The sequence below is a fragment of the Mustela putorius genome, unplaced genomic scaffold, assembly GCF_011764305.1.
Source record: "Mustela putorius furo isolate JIRA1106 unplaced genomic scaffold, ASM1176430v1.1 tig00003983_pilon_pilon_pilon, whole genome shotgun sequence".
NCBI lineage: Eukaryota > Metazoa > Chordata > Mammalia > Carnivora > Mustelidae > Mustela > Mustela putorius.
Genome location: NW_025422123.1, coordinates 6,564,985 through 6,583,779, shown reverse-complemented (window position 1 = coordinate 6,583,779; position 18,795 = coordinate 6,564,985). Strand labels below are relative to the sequence as shown.

At 38.2% G+C, this 18,795-nt stretch overlaps 1 protein-coding gene across 3 annotated transcripts in view; it reads left to right on the top strand.

The window, feature by feature from the left end:
- Window positions 1-18,795, top strand: part of KIF6 (kinesin family member 6) — a 454,418-nt gene that overhangs the window by 84,244 nt on the left and 351,379 nt on the right. For all 3 annotated transcript variants that reach the window (XM_013062608.2, XM_013062612.2, XM_013062603.2), the window contains one exon: window positions 17,345-17,492. In XM_013062608.2, the coding sequence (XP_012918062.1) occupies window positions 17,345-17,492 (148 nt within the window). The remainder of the gene's footprint in view (window positions 1-17,344; window positions 17,493-18,795) is intronic.

The window sequence follows — 18,795 nt, the reverse complement described above, 5'->3', positions numbered from 1 at the left end:
GATCATATGATAGTTGTCTTTCTCCGCTTGACTTATTTCGCTAAGCAAGATACCCTCTAGTTCCATGCACATTGTCGCAAATGGCAAGATTTCATTTCTTTTTGATGGCTGCATAGTATTCCATTGTGTATATATACCACATCTTCTTGATCCATTCATCTGTTGATGGACATGTAGGTTCTTTCCATAATTTGACTATTGTAGACATTGCTTCTATAAACATTGGGGTGCATGCACCCCTTCAGATCACTACATTTGTATCTTTAGGGTAAATACCCAGTAGAGCAATTGCACACTGGGTCATAGGGTAGTTCTATTTTCAACATTTTGAGGAACCTCCATGCTGTTTTCCAGAGTGGTTGCACCAGCTTGCATTCCCACCAACAGTGTAGGAGGGTTCCCCTTTCTCCCCATCCTCACCAGCATCTGTCATTTACTGACTTGTTAATTTTAGCCATTCTGACTGGTGTGAGGTGATATCTCATTGTGGTTTTGATTTGTATTTACCTGATGTCGAGTGATGTGGAGCACTTTTTCATGTGTCTGTTGGCCATCTGGATGTCTTCTTTGCAGAAATGTCTATTCATATTCTCTGCCCATTTCTTGATTGGATTATTTGTTCTTTGGGTATTGAGTTTGCTAAGTTCTTTATAGATTTTGGGCACTAGCCCTTTATCTGATATGTCATTTGCAAATATCTTCTCCCATTCTGTCAGTTTTCTTTTGGTTTTGTTGACTGTTTCCTTTGCTGTGCAAAAGCTTTTGATCTTGATGAAATCCCAATAGTTCATTTTTGCCCTTGCTTCCCTTGCCTTTGGTGATGTTCCTAGGAAGATGTTGCTGCAGCTGAGGTCGAAGAGGTTACTGCCTGTGTTCTCCTCAAGGATTTTGATGGCTTCCTTTCTCACATCGAGGTCCTTCATCCATTTTGAGTCTATTTTTCTGTGTGGTGTAAGGAAATGGTCCAATTTCATTTTTCTGCATGTGGCTATCCAATTTTCCCAACACCATTTATTGAAGAGGCTGTCTTTTTCCCACTGGACATTCTTTCCTGCTTTGTCGAAGATTAGTTGACCCTAGAGTTGAGGGTCTATTTCTGGGCTCTCTATTCTGTTCCATTGATCTATGTGTCTGTTTTTATGCCAGTACCATGCTGTCTTGATGATGACAGCTTTGTAATAGAGCTTGAAGTCCGGAATTGTGATGCCACCAACTTTGGCTTTCTTTTTCAATATTCCTTTGGCTATTTGAGGTCTTTTCTGACTCCATATAAATTTTAGGGTTATTTGTTCCATTTCTTTGGAAAAAAAAGAAAAGAATGTTATTTTTATAGGAATTGCATTAAATGTGTAGACTGCTTTAGGTAGCATAGACATTTTCACAATGTTTGTTCTTCCAGTCCAGGAGTATGGAACATTTTTCCATTTCTTTGTCTCTTCCTCAATTTCTTTCATGAGTACTTTATAGTTTTCTGAGTATAGATTATTAGCCTCTTTGGTTAGGTTTATTCCTAGGTATCTTATAGTTTTGGGTGCAACTGTAAATGGGATTGACTCCTTAATTCTCTTTCTTCTGTCTTGTTGTTGGTGTGGAGAAATGCAATTGATTTCTGTGCATTGATTTTATATCCTGACACTTTACTGAATTCCTGTATAAGTTCTACCAGATTTGGAGTGCAGTCTTTTGGGTTTTCTACATATAGTATCATATCATCTGTGAAGAGTGATAGTTTGACTTCTTCTTTGCTGATTTGGATGCCTTTAATTTCCTTTTGTTGTCTGATTGCTGAGGCTAGGACTTCTAGTACTATGTAGAATAGCAGTAGTGATAATGGACATCCCTGCCATGTTCCTGACCTTAGCGGAAAAGCTTTCAGTTGTTCTCCATTGAGAATGATATTTGCGGTGGGTTTTTCATAGATGACTTTGATGATATTGAGGTATGTGCCCTCTATCCCTACACTTTGAAGAGTTTTGATGAGGAAGGGATGCTGTTCTTTATAAAACGTTTTTTTCAGCATCTACTGAGAGTATCATATGGTTCTTGTTCTTTCTTTTATTAATGTATTCTATCACATTGATTGATTTGTGGATGTTGAACCAACCTTGTAGCCCTGGAATAAATCCCGCTTGGTCATGGTGAATAATCCTTTTAATGTACTGTTGAATCCTATTGGCTAGTATTTTGGTTAGAATTTTCACATCTGCGTTCATCAAGTATATTGGTCTGTAGTTCTCTTTTTTGATGGGATCTTTGTCTGGTTTTGGGATCAAGGTGATGCTGGCCTCATAAAATGAGTTTGGAAGTTTTCCTTCCATTTCTATTTTTTGGAACAATTTTAGGAGAATAGGAATTAGTTCTTCTTTCTACATTTGGTAGAATTCCCCTGGGAAGCCATCTGGCCCTGGGCTTTTGTTTGTTTGGAGATTTTTGATGACTGTTTCAATCTTCTTGCTGGTTATGGGTCTGCTCAGGTTTTCTAATTCTTCCTGGTTCAGGTGTGGTAGTTTATATATCTCTAGAAATGTATCCATTTCTTCCAGATGTCAAATTTGTTTGCATAGAGTTGCTCATAGTATGTTCTTATAATTGTTTGTATTTCTTTGGTGTTAGTTGTTATCTCTCCTCTTTCATTCATGATTTTATTTATTTGGGTCCTTTCTTTTTTCTTTTTGATAAGTCTGGCCAGGGGTTTATCAATCTTATTAATTCTTTCAAAGAACCAGCTCCTACTTTCGTTGATTTGTTCTATTGTTTTTTTGGTTTCTATTTCATTGATTTCTGCTCTGATCTTTATGATATCTCTTCTCCTGCTGGGTTTAGGGTTTCTTTCTTGTTCTTTCTCCAGCTCCTTTAGGTGTAGGGTTAGGTTGTGTACCTGAGACCTTTCTTGTTTCTTGAGAAAGGCTTGCACTGCTATATATTTTCCTCTCACGATTGCCTTTGCTATGGTCCACAGATTTTGAACCGTGGTGTTTTCATTATCATTTGTTTCCATGAATTTTTTTCAATTCTTCTTTAATTTCCTGGTTGACCCATTCATTCTTTAGAAGGATGCTGTTTTGTCTCCATGTATTTGGGTTCTTTCCAAATTTCCTCTTGTGATTGAGTTCTAGCTTCAGAGCATTGTGGTCTGAAAATATGCAGGGAATAATCCCAATCTTTTGATACCGATTGAGTCCTGACTTAGGACGGAGGATGTGATCTATTCTGGAGAATGTTCCATGTGCACTAGAGAAGAATGTGTATTCTGTAGCTTTGGGATGAAATATTCTGAATATATCTGTGATGTCCATCTGGTCCAGTGTGTCATTTAAGGCCTTTATTTCCTTGTTGATCTTTTGCTTGGATGATCTGTCCATTTCAGTGAGGGGAGTGTTAAAGTCCCCTACTATTATTGTATTATCGTCGATGTGTTTCTTTGATTTTGTTATTAATTGGTTTATATAGTTGGCTGCTCTCACGTTAGGGGCATAGATATTTAAAATTGTTAGATCTTCTTGTTAGATCCTTTGAGTATGATGTAGTGTCCTTCCTCATGTCTTATTATAGTGTTTGGCTTAAAATCTAATTGATCTGATATAAGGATTGCCACTCCTGCTTTCTTCTGATGTCCATTAGCATGGTAAATTGTTTTCCACCCCCTCACTTTAAATCTGGAGGTGTCTTCGGGTCTAAAATGAGACAGCATATTGATGGGTTTTGTTTTTTAATCCATTCTTATACTCTGTGTCTTTTGATGGGGGCATTTAGCTCATTTACATTAAGGGTAACTATTGAAAGATATGATTTAGTGCCATTGTATTGCCTGTAAGGTGACTGTTGCTGTATATTGTCTCTGTTCCTTTCTGGTCTACTACTTTTAGGCTCTCTCTTTGCTTAGAGGACCCCTTTCAGTATTTCCTATAGGACTGGTTTGTTGTTTACAAATTTTTTTAGTTTTTGATTGTCCTGGATGCTTTTTATCTCTCCTTCTATTTTCAATGATAGCCTAGCTGCATATAGTATTCTTGGTTGCATGTTTTTCTTATTTAGTGCTCTGAATATAAAATGCCAGCTCTTTCTGGCCTGCCAGGTCTCTGTGGATAAGTCGGCTGCCAATCTAATATTTTTACCATTGTATATTACAGACTTCTTTTCCCAGGCTGTTTTCAGGATTTTCTCTCTGTCACTAAGACTCGTAAATTTTACTATTAGGTGATGGAGTGTGGACCTATTCTTGTTGATTTTGAGGGGGGTTCTCTGCACCTCCTGGATTTTGAAGCTTATTCCCTTTGCCATATTAGGGAAATTCTCTCCAATAATTCTCTCTATATACCTTCTGCTCCCCTCTCTCTTTCTTCTTCTTCTGGAATCCCAATTATTCTAATGTTGTTTCGTCTTATGGTGTCCCTTATCTCTCACATTCTCCCCTCGTGGTCCAGTAGCTGTTTGTCCCTCTTTTGCTCAGCTTCTTTCTTCTCTGTCATTTGGTCTTCTATATCACTAATTCTTTCTTCCGCCTTATTTATCCTAGCAGTGAGAGCCTCCATTTTTGATTGCACCTCATTAATAGCTTTTTTCATTTCTACTTGGTCAGATTTTAGTTCTTTTATTTCTCCCGAAAGGGCTTTTATATCTCCCAAGAGGTTTTCTCTAATATCTTCCATCCTTTTTTTGAGCCCGGCTAGAACCTTGAGAATCATATTCTGAACTCTAGATCTGACATATTACCAATGTCTGTATTGATTAGGTCCCTAGCCTTCGGTACTGCCTCTTGTTCTTTTTTTTTTTTTTTTTTTGTGGTTAATTTTTCCACCTTGTCATTTTACAGATAAGAGTATATGAAGGAGCTAATAAAATACTAAAAGGGTTGCAAAGACCCCAGGAAAATATGCTTTAACCAAATGAGAAGAGACCCCAAATCGTGTGGGGGAGAAAGGGGATAAAAAGAGGTTCAGAGTGGCGCCTCGGTGGCTCAGTGGGTCAAGCCTCTGCCTTCGGCTCAGGTCATGATCCCATGGTCCTGTGATTGAGCCCCGCATTGGGCTCTCTACTCAGCAGGAAGTCTGCCCACTCCCCACCTGCTGCTCTGCCTGCTTGTGATCTCTCACTCCCTCTCTCAAATAAATAAAAAAAAAATCTTAAAAAAAGGTTCAGAAAAAAAAGAAACTATTAAAAAAAAGAAAACGAATAAATAAAGATATAAAAATGAAAAATGTATACATATATATTAGATAAACTAGTTAAAAAGCATTAAAAAAGAAAAGGGTAAAAGTTAAAAGAAAATTTAACAGAAGAAGAGAGAAAAAAAATTAAATTAACTGCAAGACTAAAGAATCATGGGGAGAAAGCCATGAGTTCTGTGCTTTGCTTTCTCCTCCTCTGGAATTTCGCTGCTCTTCTTGGTATTGAATCTGCACTCCTTGGTAGGTGAACTTGGTCCTGGCTGGATTTCTTGTTGATCATCTGGAGGAGGGGCCTGTTGTAGTGATTCTCAAGTGTCTCTGCCCCAGGCAGAATTTCACTGCCCTTACCAGGGGCCGGGCTGAGTAATCCGCTCGGGTTTGCTTTTGGGACCTTTTGTTCCCTGAATGCTTTCTGTAGAGTTCCAGAGGATGGGAATGAAAATGGCCTCTTAGGCCCCAGCCTGGAGGAGCCAGGAGCTCAGGGCCCCACTCCTCAGTTCGCCCTCAGAGAATAGTGCCCAATCACTCCCTTCTCCCTGGCCTCCAGCCTCACTCCGAGCTCACCCAGCCTGCGACAGGTTCAAGGTAACCCCAAGCTGAGACTCACTCCTTGGCTCTGTCTCTGTAGCCAGCTTCCCTGTTCTAATACCTGCAAGCTCTGTGACACTCAGACACTCCCAATCCTTTTGTGACCCTGCGGGACCTGGGGCTATGCTGACCCCGAGTGGGCTTCACCCCTGTTTAGCCTCTGGAGCGATGTCCCTCAGCGGAACAGACTTTTAAAAGTCCTGATTTAGTGCTCCGTCACTCCGCCACTGGCTGGGAGTCGGCCCCTCCCCCCACAGTCTATCTTCCCATCGCTTTGGATTCACTTCTCTGCCAGTCCTACCTTTCAGAAAGTGGTTGATTTTCTGTTTCTAGAATTGCTGTTCTTCTTCTCTTTGATCTCCTGTTGGATTTGTGGGTATTTGCAATCTTTAGATAAGCTAGCTGATCTCCTGCTAGCTGAAGTAGTCTCAGCCTGCTACTTCTCTGCCATCTTGACTCCTCACCCCCCCACCCTGAGAAATCTACTGTTAATCTTAAAAAGGAATACTTGTTTGTGATTAGTCACCTCTCTTTTGCAATTTTCAGGATTTTCTTTGACTTTAGACGATTTGATTATGATGTGCTGAAGTTTGGATACCTTTGAGTTTAATGAGCTTCTCGGATATGTAGATTAATGTTTTTCATCAAATTGGGCTACTTTTTGGCCATAATTTTTTTTTTTAAACATTCTCTCCCCTCACCATCTGGGACTTTACACAAATATTGATCTGATTTCTCTGTTCATTTTTCTTCAGTCTCTATAATTTCTATTGTGCAGACTGAATAATCTCAATTGTCCTATCTTGAAATTTACTTTCTTATACCAACTCAAATTTACTGTTTTAGTGAATTTTTTATTTCAGTTATCATACTTTTCCACTCCAAAATTTGTTTTATTCTTTTTTTTATCTTTTTATTCATATTCTCTTGTCTGTGTAACATCATTTTCATACTTCCCTTTAATTCTTTAAACATGCTTTACTTTTGTTCTTCGAGCTTATTTATAATACCTAACTTGAACTCTTCCGCTAGAAGTCAAAATCTGGGCTTCCTCAAGGGCTGTTCCTATGAAACATTTTATTTCCTGTGCATGGGAAATACTTTGCTGTTAGAGATTCTCATATATTTTTTTGGTGAAAACTGGGCATTTTAAGTAATAGGATATGACAGCTCTGGAAATCAGATTCCAACCCTCCCCAAGTTTTGTTGTTGTTATTGTTGCTGCGGCTGCTTGTTTGTTTAGTAAATTTTATTGCCTAATTTCATAAAACTTGTGTTTTTTGTTATATGCAACCCCTGAAATCTCTGTTCAGTAAATTTAGTGGTCAGTTAGTGCCTGGACAGAGATTTTTAAAAATGCCTTGAATCTATCACTCTGAGTCTTTGGTAAGGTACTTTCTGCATGTGTTGGGGTACCCATTCAGTACTGGAAGTTTATAATTTTGGAAGTTTATAATTTTGTCTTAGCTCTCACTTCACGCTTGTTCAGGGCCTCAAGGTCAGCCAGAGGTAAGATATAGGGCCTTCTCTGGTCTCTTCTGGGCATGCACACAGCCCCATACATGTGTATGGTCTTGTAGAGTCCCAAAAATATGTTGTTACTTTTCAAAGCCCCTTATATAGCATGGTATTCCACAGATTTTTACTTTAAAGTTTTTTTTTTTTAAGATTTTTATTTATTTATTGGACAGACAGAGTTCACAAGTAGGCAGAGAGGCAGGCAGAGACAGAGAGGAGGAAGCAGGTTCCCCGCTGAGCAGGGAGCCCGATGTGGGACTCGATCCCAGGACCCTGGGATCATGACCTGAGCCAAAGGCAGAGGTTTTAATGCACTGAGCCACCCAGGCGCCCTACTTTAAAGTTTTGATCACCCTCTTGTTTGCCTCACTGGTATTGCAACCTAGGGCAACTGTCATGTTGAACACTTTCTGCTGATTTGTTTTCAGCAAACTCCATGGGGATATGACTTTTTTTTTACTCAGTAAACTAAGGTCACACAAAGACAAGTACTATGTGTAGGGCTATTCCAGGGAGCTGCGAGATGGGTCAGAGAAGTACAATTCTGTGGACCTTTTGGAGATTTCCAAACCTGTACTACCCATCCAGTGGTTGCTGTACTTATGTTTTTCACAGTTATGTGGTTGCAAGTCTGTTATTTTTCAAGACTATTATGGAGTTGGGGAGAGGGCATGGGAATGGTCAAGTTACAATGTCAGAAAGCTCACTGGTCTTACTGAGATTCAGCCATTTTACTTGAGTAAACACTCCTTGGATTGTTGTGAGCTTTTGGATAACTTCCAGGATTCTGAAAAAAAAGTGATTTTGACAATTTTGCCACTGTTCTCATTATTCTTGTGGAGGAGTGGATTTTCAGAAGTCTTTACTCCACCTCTTCTCTTTGTTTTTAATAGTAACTTCTCTTAGAATGGATGAGACTACAAGCATATGAAATTGTCCAGTGTTCAATGGAAAGGAGGTGCAAGATTAAGTAGAAAATGCTCTGGAGAGAGGAATTGGAGATAAATGTTGCCCATTCACATTTTTTCATTTAATTTTTTATTGTAGCAATGTAACAAATATCAATAGATTATATATTGGTGGAACCTACATCCTTTGTATTTTAAATAGCATTCTATGAAGATTTGCCATCTAGTTTTCCACAGCAGATGGGGGGAAAGGAAGAGAGTATACTAGGACAACTGGTAGTGAAAAAGACTTAAATATTTTTTTTAAAAAACCCTAATAATCAGTAGATGTCAATGTAGCATACCACGGTACTCACTTTTCTTAGGCTGTCACGAAGTCAAAATAAAAATGATAATCTGTACAGTTTTTTGCTTTTCAAGACAAGGACAGACTAATATATTTTGGAAAAATTTCTATCAAACATTTTTAAAATGTTTAAAGTTTGATTCTTTAAGTTATCAACTTCATTTACCTAGAGCATTTATGGTCAAGAGATAGCATATATTCAAATGATAATTGCTAATGGAACATAGCTGTTTCATTGGTGACAAATGTCATTGAGAAGAAAGATTCTGTAATCATCCAACTAATCATTATAGTTCCAACTCCATGTGAAGACACAGAGAAAAATTATTAAACCTCTCAGAAATGAGAAGTTGAACCACACAGTACTCATCCATTTTTTGTTTACTTAATGTGCTGTCTTTTAAGTTTATAAGCACCAATAACACCTTCTACCTACATAGCAAATGATGCATTGAGTTGTTGTTATAGATATTATTCTTAGTTTCATAGTTGTATAAGGTGCCTGAGACTTAACTGATTACTTCACAAGAAGCTCTAAGCAAAACCTATGTGTTTTGAGGGGGCATGATGATGATAAATCACTTAACATACAAGCATGAAAGCATAGCAAAACATAGAACTGTGAGCATTATCTCAGAAGAAGTGCTAGAGCAGGAATCTCAGTGTGAATAGTGAGGGGTGATTCTCACAGGAGCCATCTATCAAACATCCATTTGCAGTGAAGCCACCATTAGCTGACATCTTCATAATTGTTTGGTTGAAAACATCTCACAGATGAAGGGTTACTTTGAAGAAAAAAGATCATAATGCTATAATAGTTTGCTGTTCTGTGCAGTGTAGAGGAAAGATCCACTTGTAAAGACAAAGAGAAAGACAGAGAGATAAAAAGAGAGAGGGAGAGAGAAGGGAATGGGAAGGGGGAGAAGTGAAGCAGAGAGGAAAAGAGAGAAGAGAGATGGTGGCTGAGAAGATCTAGTGTTCTTTTTCTTTTTAAAAATTTAAAAATTTTATTTTTTCATCATAAGTATGCTTTTTGATCCCCATTGTCTATTTTCTTCATCCCTCCTACTTGCCCTCTGGTAACCATCAGTTTATTCTCTATAGGTAAGAGTCTGTTTCTTGGTTTGTCTTTTTTCATGCTGTTGCAAGTGGCAAGATCTCATTCTTTTTTATAGCTGAATAATATTCCATTGTATACATATACCACATCTTCTTTATTCATTCGTCTATTATTGGAGACTTAGGCTGATTCCATAATTTGACTGTTGTAAATAATGCTTTACTAAACATAGGGCTGCATGTGTCCCTTTGAATTAGTGTTTTTGTATTTTGGTAAATACCCATTTGGTGTGATTGCTGGATAATAGGGTAGTTCTATTTTTGACTTTTTGAGGAAATTCCATATTGTTTTCCACAGTGGCTGTACCAGTTTGCATTCCCATTAACAGTGCATGAGGGTTCCCCTTTCTCCACATCCTCACCAACACCTGTTGTTTCTTGGATTGTTGATTTTAGCCATTCTGACAGGTGTGACATGATATCTCATGGTAATTTTGATTTCCATTTCCCTGATGATGAATGATGTTGAGCATATTTTCATGTGTCTGTTGGCCATCTGTATGTCTTCTTTGGAGAAATGTCTATTAATGTCTTCTGCCGATTTTTAAATTAGATTACTTGTTTTTTGGGTGTTGAGGTGTTTCAGTCTTTTAGATATTTTTTATGCCAAACCTTTATTGAGTATGTCATTTTTCAAACATCTTCTCTCATTCTATAGGTTCCCTTTTAGTTTTGTTAATTGTTTCCTGCCACTGTGCAGATGTTTTTCATTTTGATGTGGTCCCAATAGTTTATTTTTGCCTTTATTCCCATTGCCTCAGAAGACATATCTAGAAAAATATTGCTATGGCCGATGTTGGAGAAATTGTTGCCCATGTTTTTTTCTAGGATTTTTATGTTTTCAGGTCTCACATTTAGGTCCTTGATCCATTTTGAGTTTGTTTTTGTGTATGGAATAAGAAAGTGGTCTAATTTCATTCTTTTGCATGCTGCTATCCAACCTTCTCAACACCATTTGTTGAAGAGACTGTCTTTTCCCCCATTGTATATTCTTGCCCCCACATTGTAGATTAATTGACCATATAAGTGTGGGTTTATTTTTGAATTTTCTATTCTGTTCCACTGATCTATGGATCTATTTTTGTGCCAGTACCATACTGCTTTGGTTACTATAGCTTTGTAATATAACTTGAAGTCTAGGTTTCTTACAATTTCCATCAAATCAAAGACTGCTCTTTATGACTGAAGAGCACATCTGGATTACTGTTTTACCAAAAGTCATTCCACGAAAACTGAGGAGGGGAATTCTTAAAGGATTTATAGTTGGTGTTGATTGTTAAATTATATGAGGTTACATTACAAGGTATGTAGTGGTAAACATTCTACATTCTATACCTGGTATTCTAGGAGGTAACTTAATGTTGTGAGTATTTGCCCCATGAAGTGCCAGTTGTCAGGTTTGTAGTTTGCCAAATTATAGGTATGGTTTCCTCAGAACTTTTACCTTCAACATATACTAAAGTATACTAAAGATGAAGAAAATACTTAGAGAGTGATTTCAGCAAAATGGTAGTACAGGAATTTCTAACACTTGTACCTCCAGAAATATCAATTTGAATAACTACCACGCATGCAAATACCTTCACAAAAGCTAAGGATTCCAGTTGAGGAATTAGAGCATTGGGATGGGGCACAGGAAAAAAAAAAAAAAAAAAGACATGTTGAAGAGGGTAGAAAAGATAGATTGACATTACCCCATTACCCCTCCCTGAAGCCTAGCCATCCTAGCACTGAGAAAGACACCATCCCCGTGGAAGGAGACTGAAGTGAGCACCTGACTTGAACTGCAGACACCAGTGCTGGCCCATCCCAGCATCAGCTGGTTCCAGTGGCCCCAGGCAGCTCCCATGGCCTAGGTGACATCCATGGCCCCAGCTGACTTCGTGACACCAGACTCTTGACAAGCTACTGAGAATCCAGTCCCCTGGCCCACCCTACCACTTGCCCACTCCTTTAGCCCCAAGCAGATCCTGAAGTGGCAGGCTACCAGCAGGCTCCCATAAACCAGGCTTCTGATTTACCCTGGGGCCAGAAGGCTCCCATGGCCCCAGGCAGCTCCCATCATACCAGGCTCCCAGCAAACTCTAGGAAATCCAGGATCCCAGTCTACCCCTGTTTGTCAGCCAGCATGGTCCTGGGTGGCTCCTGTAACTCCAATATCTTGGTGGGTTCCCACCAGACCCACATGTCAAGCCCTCCCTAATGCCAGGCTAGCCTCTGCAGCCTGAGCTTTAAGGCTGGCTCCACAGATCTAGGCTCCTGGCCTGCACAACACCACATTGGTCACTGAAGACCCAACCTGGCCCCTGAGGCCCTATTTTATAAACTGACTCCCATGACCCAAGACTCTAGGCTGGTTCTAATTCCTGTGGCCCTAGCCTCTTGGCTCTCTTCTGTGAAACCAGGCTCCGCGCCTGTCCCAGCACTAGACTGGTCCCTGTGGATCCAGATACTGGGCCCATCCCAGTGATTCCCAGCGACTGGCCAGTCACTGTGTACCCAGCATCCAGGTCCAACCACACAGGCATGCGATCCCCAAAGGAAACTAACAAAGGTCCAGTGACTGACCCTAATGAAATGGAGATCTAGGAACTAACTGTCTGACAAAGAATTCAGATAACACTCTTAAATTCAGTGAATTAAAGAAAGACAACTAAATGAAATTAGGAAAATAATACAAGAATAAAATGAGAAATTCAACAAAGGAATAGAAGCCATAAAAAAACCTCAAGCAAATCCTATAGTTAAAAAATCACAGTGGTCAAATTGAAAATTCAATAGAAAGCTTCAACAGCAGACATAATCAAGCAGAATAAATTAGTTAACTGGAAAACATGTCATTTGATATCATCCAGTCAGAGAAGCATAAATAAAAGAGAAAGAGTGAAGAAAATCTTTGTGAATTATGGGATACCATTAAAGGAAACAATCTCACATTATTAGTCTCAGGAGAAGAGAGGGAGGAAGGGGGAGAAAGTATATTTAAAGAAATAATGGCCTAGGATTCTCAAATCTAGGGAGAGATTTGAACATTCATGTTCATACAGCTAAAAGGTGACCCTATAATTTCAAACCAAAATGATCTTTTACAAGACCCATTAAAATAAAACTATCTAAAATCAAAGACAACGAGATAATTTAAAAAGCTGCAAGAGAAAAAAATACCCACACAGTAAGGGAACCCTCATAATGCTATCAGCAGATTTCTCACCAGAAGCCTTACAGGCCCTGAAAGAGTGGGACAATACATTCAAATTTCTCAAAGAAGAAACTGCCAAGGGTATTTTACCCAACATAGTTGTTTTTTCAGAAATTAAGGAGAAGCAAAGATTTCCCAAACAAACAAAAGTTGAAGGAGTTCATCACCACTAGACCTACCTTATAAGAAATGCTGAAACATGAAAACATATGAAAATATAAAGTATGCTGCTAAAAGCAAGCATAAGCAAATTCATGATACTCTTATAATATGGTGATGTGTTAATTACTTAATCTAGTATAAGGTTAAAGGACAAAAGTATTAAAAGCAACTATAGCTACAATAATTTGATAATGAAGACACACTGTAAAAGAAGTTAATTGTGACATCAAAAACATTAAAAATGGGATGAATGGTAAAAACCAATAGTAGACACACATAAGATAAAGGAGAAGGAATCAAAGCATACCACAGGGAAAATCACTTCACAAAGAAAGACAGTAAAAGAGGAAGAAGGGAACAAAGGAAATACAAAACTAGAAAACAGTGAATAGGTTGGTATTAGTAAGCCTTATTTACTTTTAATGTAAATGGATGGATTAAATTCTCTAATCCAAAGGCATAGGGTGACTAATGAACTAAAAACAAGACCCAACTATATGCTACTTATAAAAGACTCACTTCAGCTTTAAGGACGTACTTATACTAAGGTGAAGGGATGGAAAAAGATACTCCATGCAAATGGAAACCAAAAGAAAGCAAAAGTAGTATACTTCTATCAGATGAAATAGACTTTAAGCCAAAACTATGATGAGGCTGGGGTGCCTGGGTGGCTCAGTCGGTTAAGTGTCCAACTCATGATTTCTGCTCAGGTCATGATCTTGGGGTCCTGAGATCGAACCACTTGTCAGGCTCTGCTTTCAGCATGGAGTCTGCTTGTCCCTCTCCCTTTGCTCTCCCCCCTTCCCACTGGTGTTCCCTGTCTCTCTCTTGGATAAATAATTAGACTCTTTATAAAAGGCTATGAGACAAATAAGGCCATTTTATAGTGATAAAACAGTCAGTTCATCATAAGGATATAACAATATATATGCCTCCTACATCAGAATGCTTAAACATATTGAGCAAAGCCTAACAGATCTGAAGGGAGAAATAGACAACAATACAATAATAGTAGTGGAATCTGACACCCCTTTTTTTTTTTTATTTCTTTTCAGCGTAACAGTATTCATTGTTTTTTGAACCACACCCAGTGCTCCATGCAATACATGCCCTCCATAATACCCACCACCTGGCTCCCCCAACCTCCCACCCTTCGCCCCTTCAAATCCCTCAGGTTGTTTTTCAGAGTCCATAGTCTCTCATGGTTCACCTCCCCTTCCAATTTCCCCCAACTCCCTTCTCCTCTCTATCTCCCCATGTCCTCCATGATATTTGTTATGCTCCACAAATAAGTGGAACCATATGATAATTGACTCTCTCTGCTTGACTTATTTCACTCAGCATAATCTCTCCCAGTCCCATCCATGTTACTACAAAAGTTGGGTATTCGTCCTTTCTGATGGAGGCATAATACTCCATAGTGTATATGGACCACATCTTCCTTATCCATTCGTCCATTGAAGGGCATCTTGGTTCTTTCCACAATTTGGCAACTGTGGCCATTGCTGCTATAAACATTGGGGTACAGATGGCCCTTCTTTTCATGACATCTGTATCTTTGGGGTAAATACCCAGTAGTGCAATGGCAGGGTCATAGGCATGTTCTATTTTTAATTTCTTGAGGAATCGCCACACTGTTCTCCAAAGTGGCTGCACCAACTTGCATTTCCACCAACAGTGTAAGAGGGTTCCCCTTTCTCCACATCCTCTCCAACACGTTGTTTCCTGTCTTGCTAATTTTGGCCATTCTAACTGGTGTAAAGTGGTATCTCAATGTAGTTTTAGTTTGAATCTCCCTGATGGCTAGTGATGATGAACATTTTTTCATGTGTCTGATAGCCATTTGTATGTCTTCACTGGAGAAGTGTCTGTTCATATCTTCTGCCCATTTTTTGATATGATTATCTGTTTTGTGTGGGCTGAGTTTGAGGAGTTCTTTATAGATCCTGGATATCAACCTTTTGTCTGTACTGTCATTTGCAAATATCTTCTCCCATTCTGTGGGTTGCCTCTTTGTTTTGTTGACTGTTTCCTTTGCTGAGCAGAAGCTTTTGATCTCGATGAAGTCCCAAAAGTTTATTTTTGCTTTTGTTTCCTTTGCCTTTGGAGACATGTCTTGAAAGAAGTTTCTGTGGCTGATATCAAAGAGATTACTGCCTATATTCTCCTCTAGGATTCTGATGGATTCCTGTCTCACATTGAGGTCTTTTATTTTGAGTTTATCTTTGTGTACAGTGTAAGAGAATTGTCGAGTTTCATTCTTCTACATATAGCTGTCCAATTTTCCCAGCACCATATATTGAAAAGACTGTCTTTTTTCCACTGTCTATTTTTTCCTGCTTTGTCAAATATTATTTGACCATAGAGTTGAGGGTCCATATCTGGGCTCTCTACTCTGTTCCACTGGTCTCTGATGACACCCCACTTTCAATGATGAATAGATCATCCAGATAGAAAACCAGTAAGGAGAGGTGCCTGGGTGGCCTACCTTGTTAAGCATCCAACTCTTGATTTTGGCTCAGGTCATGATTTCAGGGTCATGGGATCAACTTCTACATTGAGCTCTGTGCTCTGCAAGGAATCTTCCTGAGATCTTCTCTCTCCTTCTCCCTCTGACCCCCACTCTCCCTTCTTTCTTTCTTTCTCTCTCAAAGAATAAATAGATAAATCTTGAAAGAAAGAAAGGAAGGAAGGAAGAGAGGAAGGGAGGGAGTGAGGGAGAAGGAAAGAAGGAAAGAAAGAAAAAAATCAAGAAGGAAACATTGGATAGGAACTATACCTTAAGCCAAATGAACCTACCAGACATATATATATATGGAACATTTCACCCAGCAACAGCAGAATACAGATTCTACTCAAGCACACATGAAACATTCTCTTGGATAGATTACATGTTAAGCATAAATCCAGTTAAGAAATGGGTAGAGGACTTGAATAGAAATTTATCCAAAGAAAAAGTACAGATGGCTAACAGATGCATAAAAGGTGTTCAGTATTTCTAATCATCTGGGAAATGCAAACCAAAAACATAAGACATGTCCTCATACCTGTTAGGATGGCTATTATCACACTGTCAAGGACAGCAAATGCTGTCAAGGATGTAGAAAAAAGGGAATCCTTGTGCACTATTGGTGGAGATGCAATCTGGTGTAGCTACTATGGAAAACAGTATGGAGTTTCCTTTAAAAATTAGAACTAGGTCTGCCAATAATGATCCAACAATGCCACTTCTGCCTGTATTTCACAGGAAATGAAATCTTAGAGGGGCATTTGCCTCCCCATGTTCATTGCATTTTTCCCAGTAGCCAAGGCATGGAAAAACCTAAATGCCTATAGATGGATGAATGAACAAAGAAGATGTGGTGTACACACACACACACACACACACGTGCATGCATGTGTGCGTGCACACACACAATGGGATATTAATCAGCCATAAAAAAAAGAAAATTCTGCTATTTTGCAATAATGTAGTTGGAGCTTGAAAGCATTATGCTAAGTGAAATAAGACAGAGAAAGACAAATTCTGTATATTCTCATTTACATGTAGGATCTAAAAAACTGAACTCATAAATATCAAGAAAAGAATGGGGGTTGTCAGGGGATGGTGGGTGGGGGAAATGTGGGGATGTTGTTCAGAGAGTAAAAACTTCCAGTTATTAGATGAATAAATTCTGTGGATCGAATGTACAGCATAGTGACTATATATTATATATTTGAAAGTTGTTAAGAGTATCGATCTTAGATATTATCACAAAAATGATAATTATGTGAGGTGATGGATGTATTAACTAATCTTATTGTGGGAATCATTTTGCAGTATATTTATGTATCATATCATCACATTTGTGTACCTTAAACTTACATTTATGTGTCAGTTATATCTCAGTAAAGCTGGAAAAAAATTAAAAGACAATATATAAAAACCAAGGACATTTTTATAAAATGTATATATATCAGTATAGTTTCTTTAGTTGTAACAGGTGCACAATAATAATGTTATCAACAGTAGGGGAAACCAGGTGTAGGGCATGTGTTAGTTCTGCACTATCTTTATAACTTTTATGTAAATATAAAAGTTTTCTAAAGAAAAATTAGGTTAAAAAATACTTAAGATGAACAGACTCCATTTGAGTTATACAGAGAAAAGGATTGGTTGTGCTGATTTTCCTGGATTTAAAAAAATCTGAATTATTTTAGGTAGATACTCACATATAGAGATACTTTATAAATGTCTTTTCACTAGTGTTGAATAAGGCTGCTATTAGAATACAAGCCACTTAATACTTGTGCAGTTAGTCATTTTGATATTAAAGTGTGCCATTTCTTTATGTAGTGTCTTGGCAGGTTACAATGGTACCATCTTTGCCTATGGGCAAACAGGCAGTGGGAAGACATTCACCATCACGGGTGGGGCAGAACGCTATAGTGACCGAGGCATTATCCCAAGGACATTGTCATACATTTTTGAGCAATTACAAAAGGTATGGAACTTTAAGTTCATTTTCTATTTGATATATTCAGCAGAAATTTATGGTGAGTAAAAAATTTATTGTGACATTTTATTATATCTAAACGAGGAAGTATTATTTTGTAATAACTCTGGCCTTTATATTTAAGGGAAGTTTGGGATTTTGCTGAAGAAGTAGAAATTAAGGTGCTTTTCATTAAAGGGATGCTGTTTCAGCAAAGGTTCAAAGGGAGTTCCTTCTGATACATCCATGGAGGTTAAAAGAACAGATAACACATTTTACCAACTAACATCTTATATTTCTCATTAAGAAACTGGATGTCCTTTTGCTAAGACATCTTTATTTCGGCTACTAAAACACTGAATAAGATGATGTGATTGTACCTTTTTCACAATTGTAATAGAAGCCCAAAAGACTTTTACCAGAGTAAAACTCCTATTGCAATTAATACTGTTATGAAGAGATGTTCTCTGCATTATATGCATCATTTATTGTGTGTCTCTAAGTGCCTATTGCTTTATTACATATAATACTTTTAATATAACATATACACATTATTATATATTAATATAACATATAATACAACTAGCAAAGTAGGTATCCTTATCCCAATTTCATAGTTGGGAAAAATGAGTCTAAATATCTTTCTCTGAGTCTTCATAACTGACTTAGAGGTCCATCCCAGGTCTGTGTGATGCCATACTCTGTGCTTTTTACCACTACATACACTGCCTCTCTGTCTCAGACTGGCTTTATTTTGTTGGTTGTATTTAAACAATAGTGAGTCCCATAACTTCAGTAGGTTTTCATTTCCCCCCTCTGTGAAACTGGGGAGTGCATCGTACTAGAAGATCTCCATTGGCCCTACTAATAATTCCTACACTTACTTGGTTTTTATGAATTCTGTATAACAAATATTCTAACTAGGTCACTGTAACAGTTTTTCCAAAATTTCTTGACTGTATGCTTTTTGCCTTTTGAGTTGCAAAGATGAGAAGAAATTGCTGAGATCTGCATAATTCTAATTTCCATCCATAAAGTAGCAATTACCCATTAGTTCAACTCATCTCTCACTTGCTCAAACATGCCAACTCTGCATGCCAGAAAACGTAGAAGAGAAAGGGTTGAGTACAGTGTATAAGTTGGATTCAGATCCTGTCTTTTCATTTACTCATTTATTTCTGACATTAGCTGTTTTGTTTTGTTCCCAGATTTCACAGACTGGGAATATAATTTCTAATAGTTTTTGCTGCTGTGGTCCAATGTTGTCTTGGAAATATCACTGAAGTTGGTGTAGGCCAATCTGGTTCTGAGA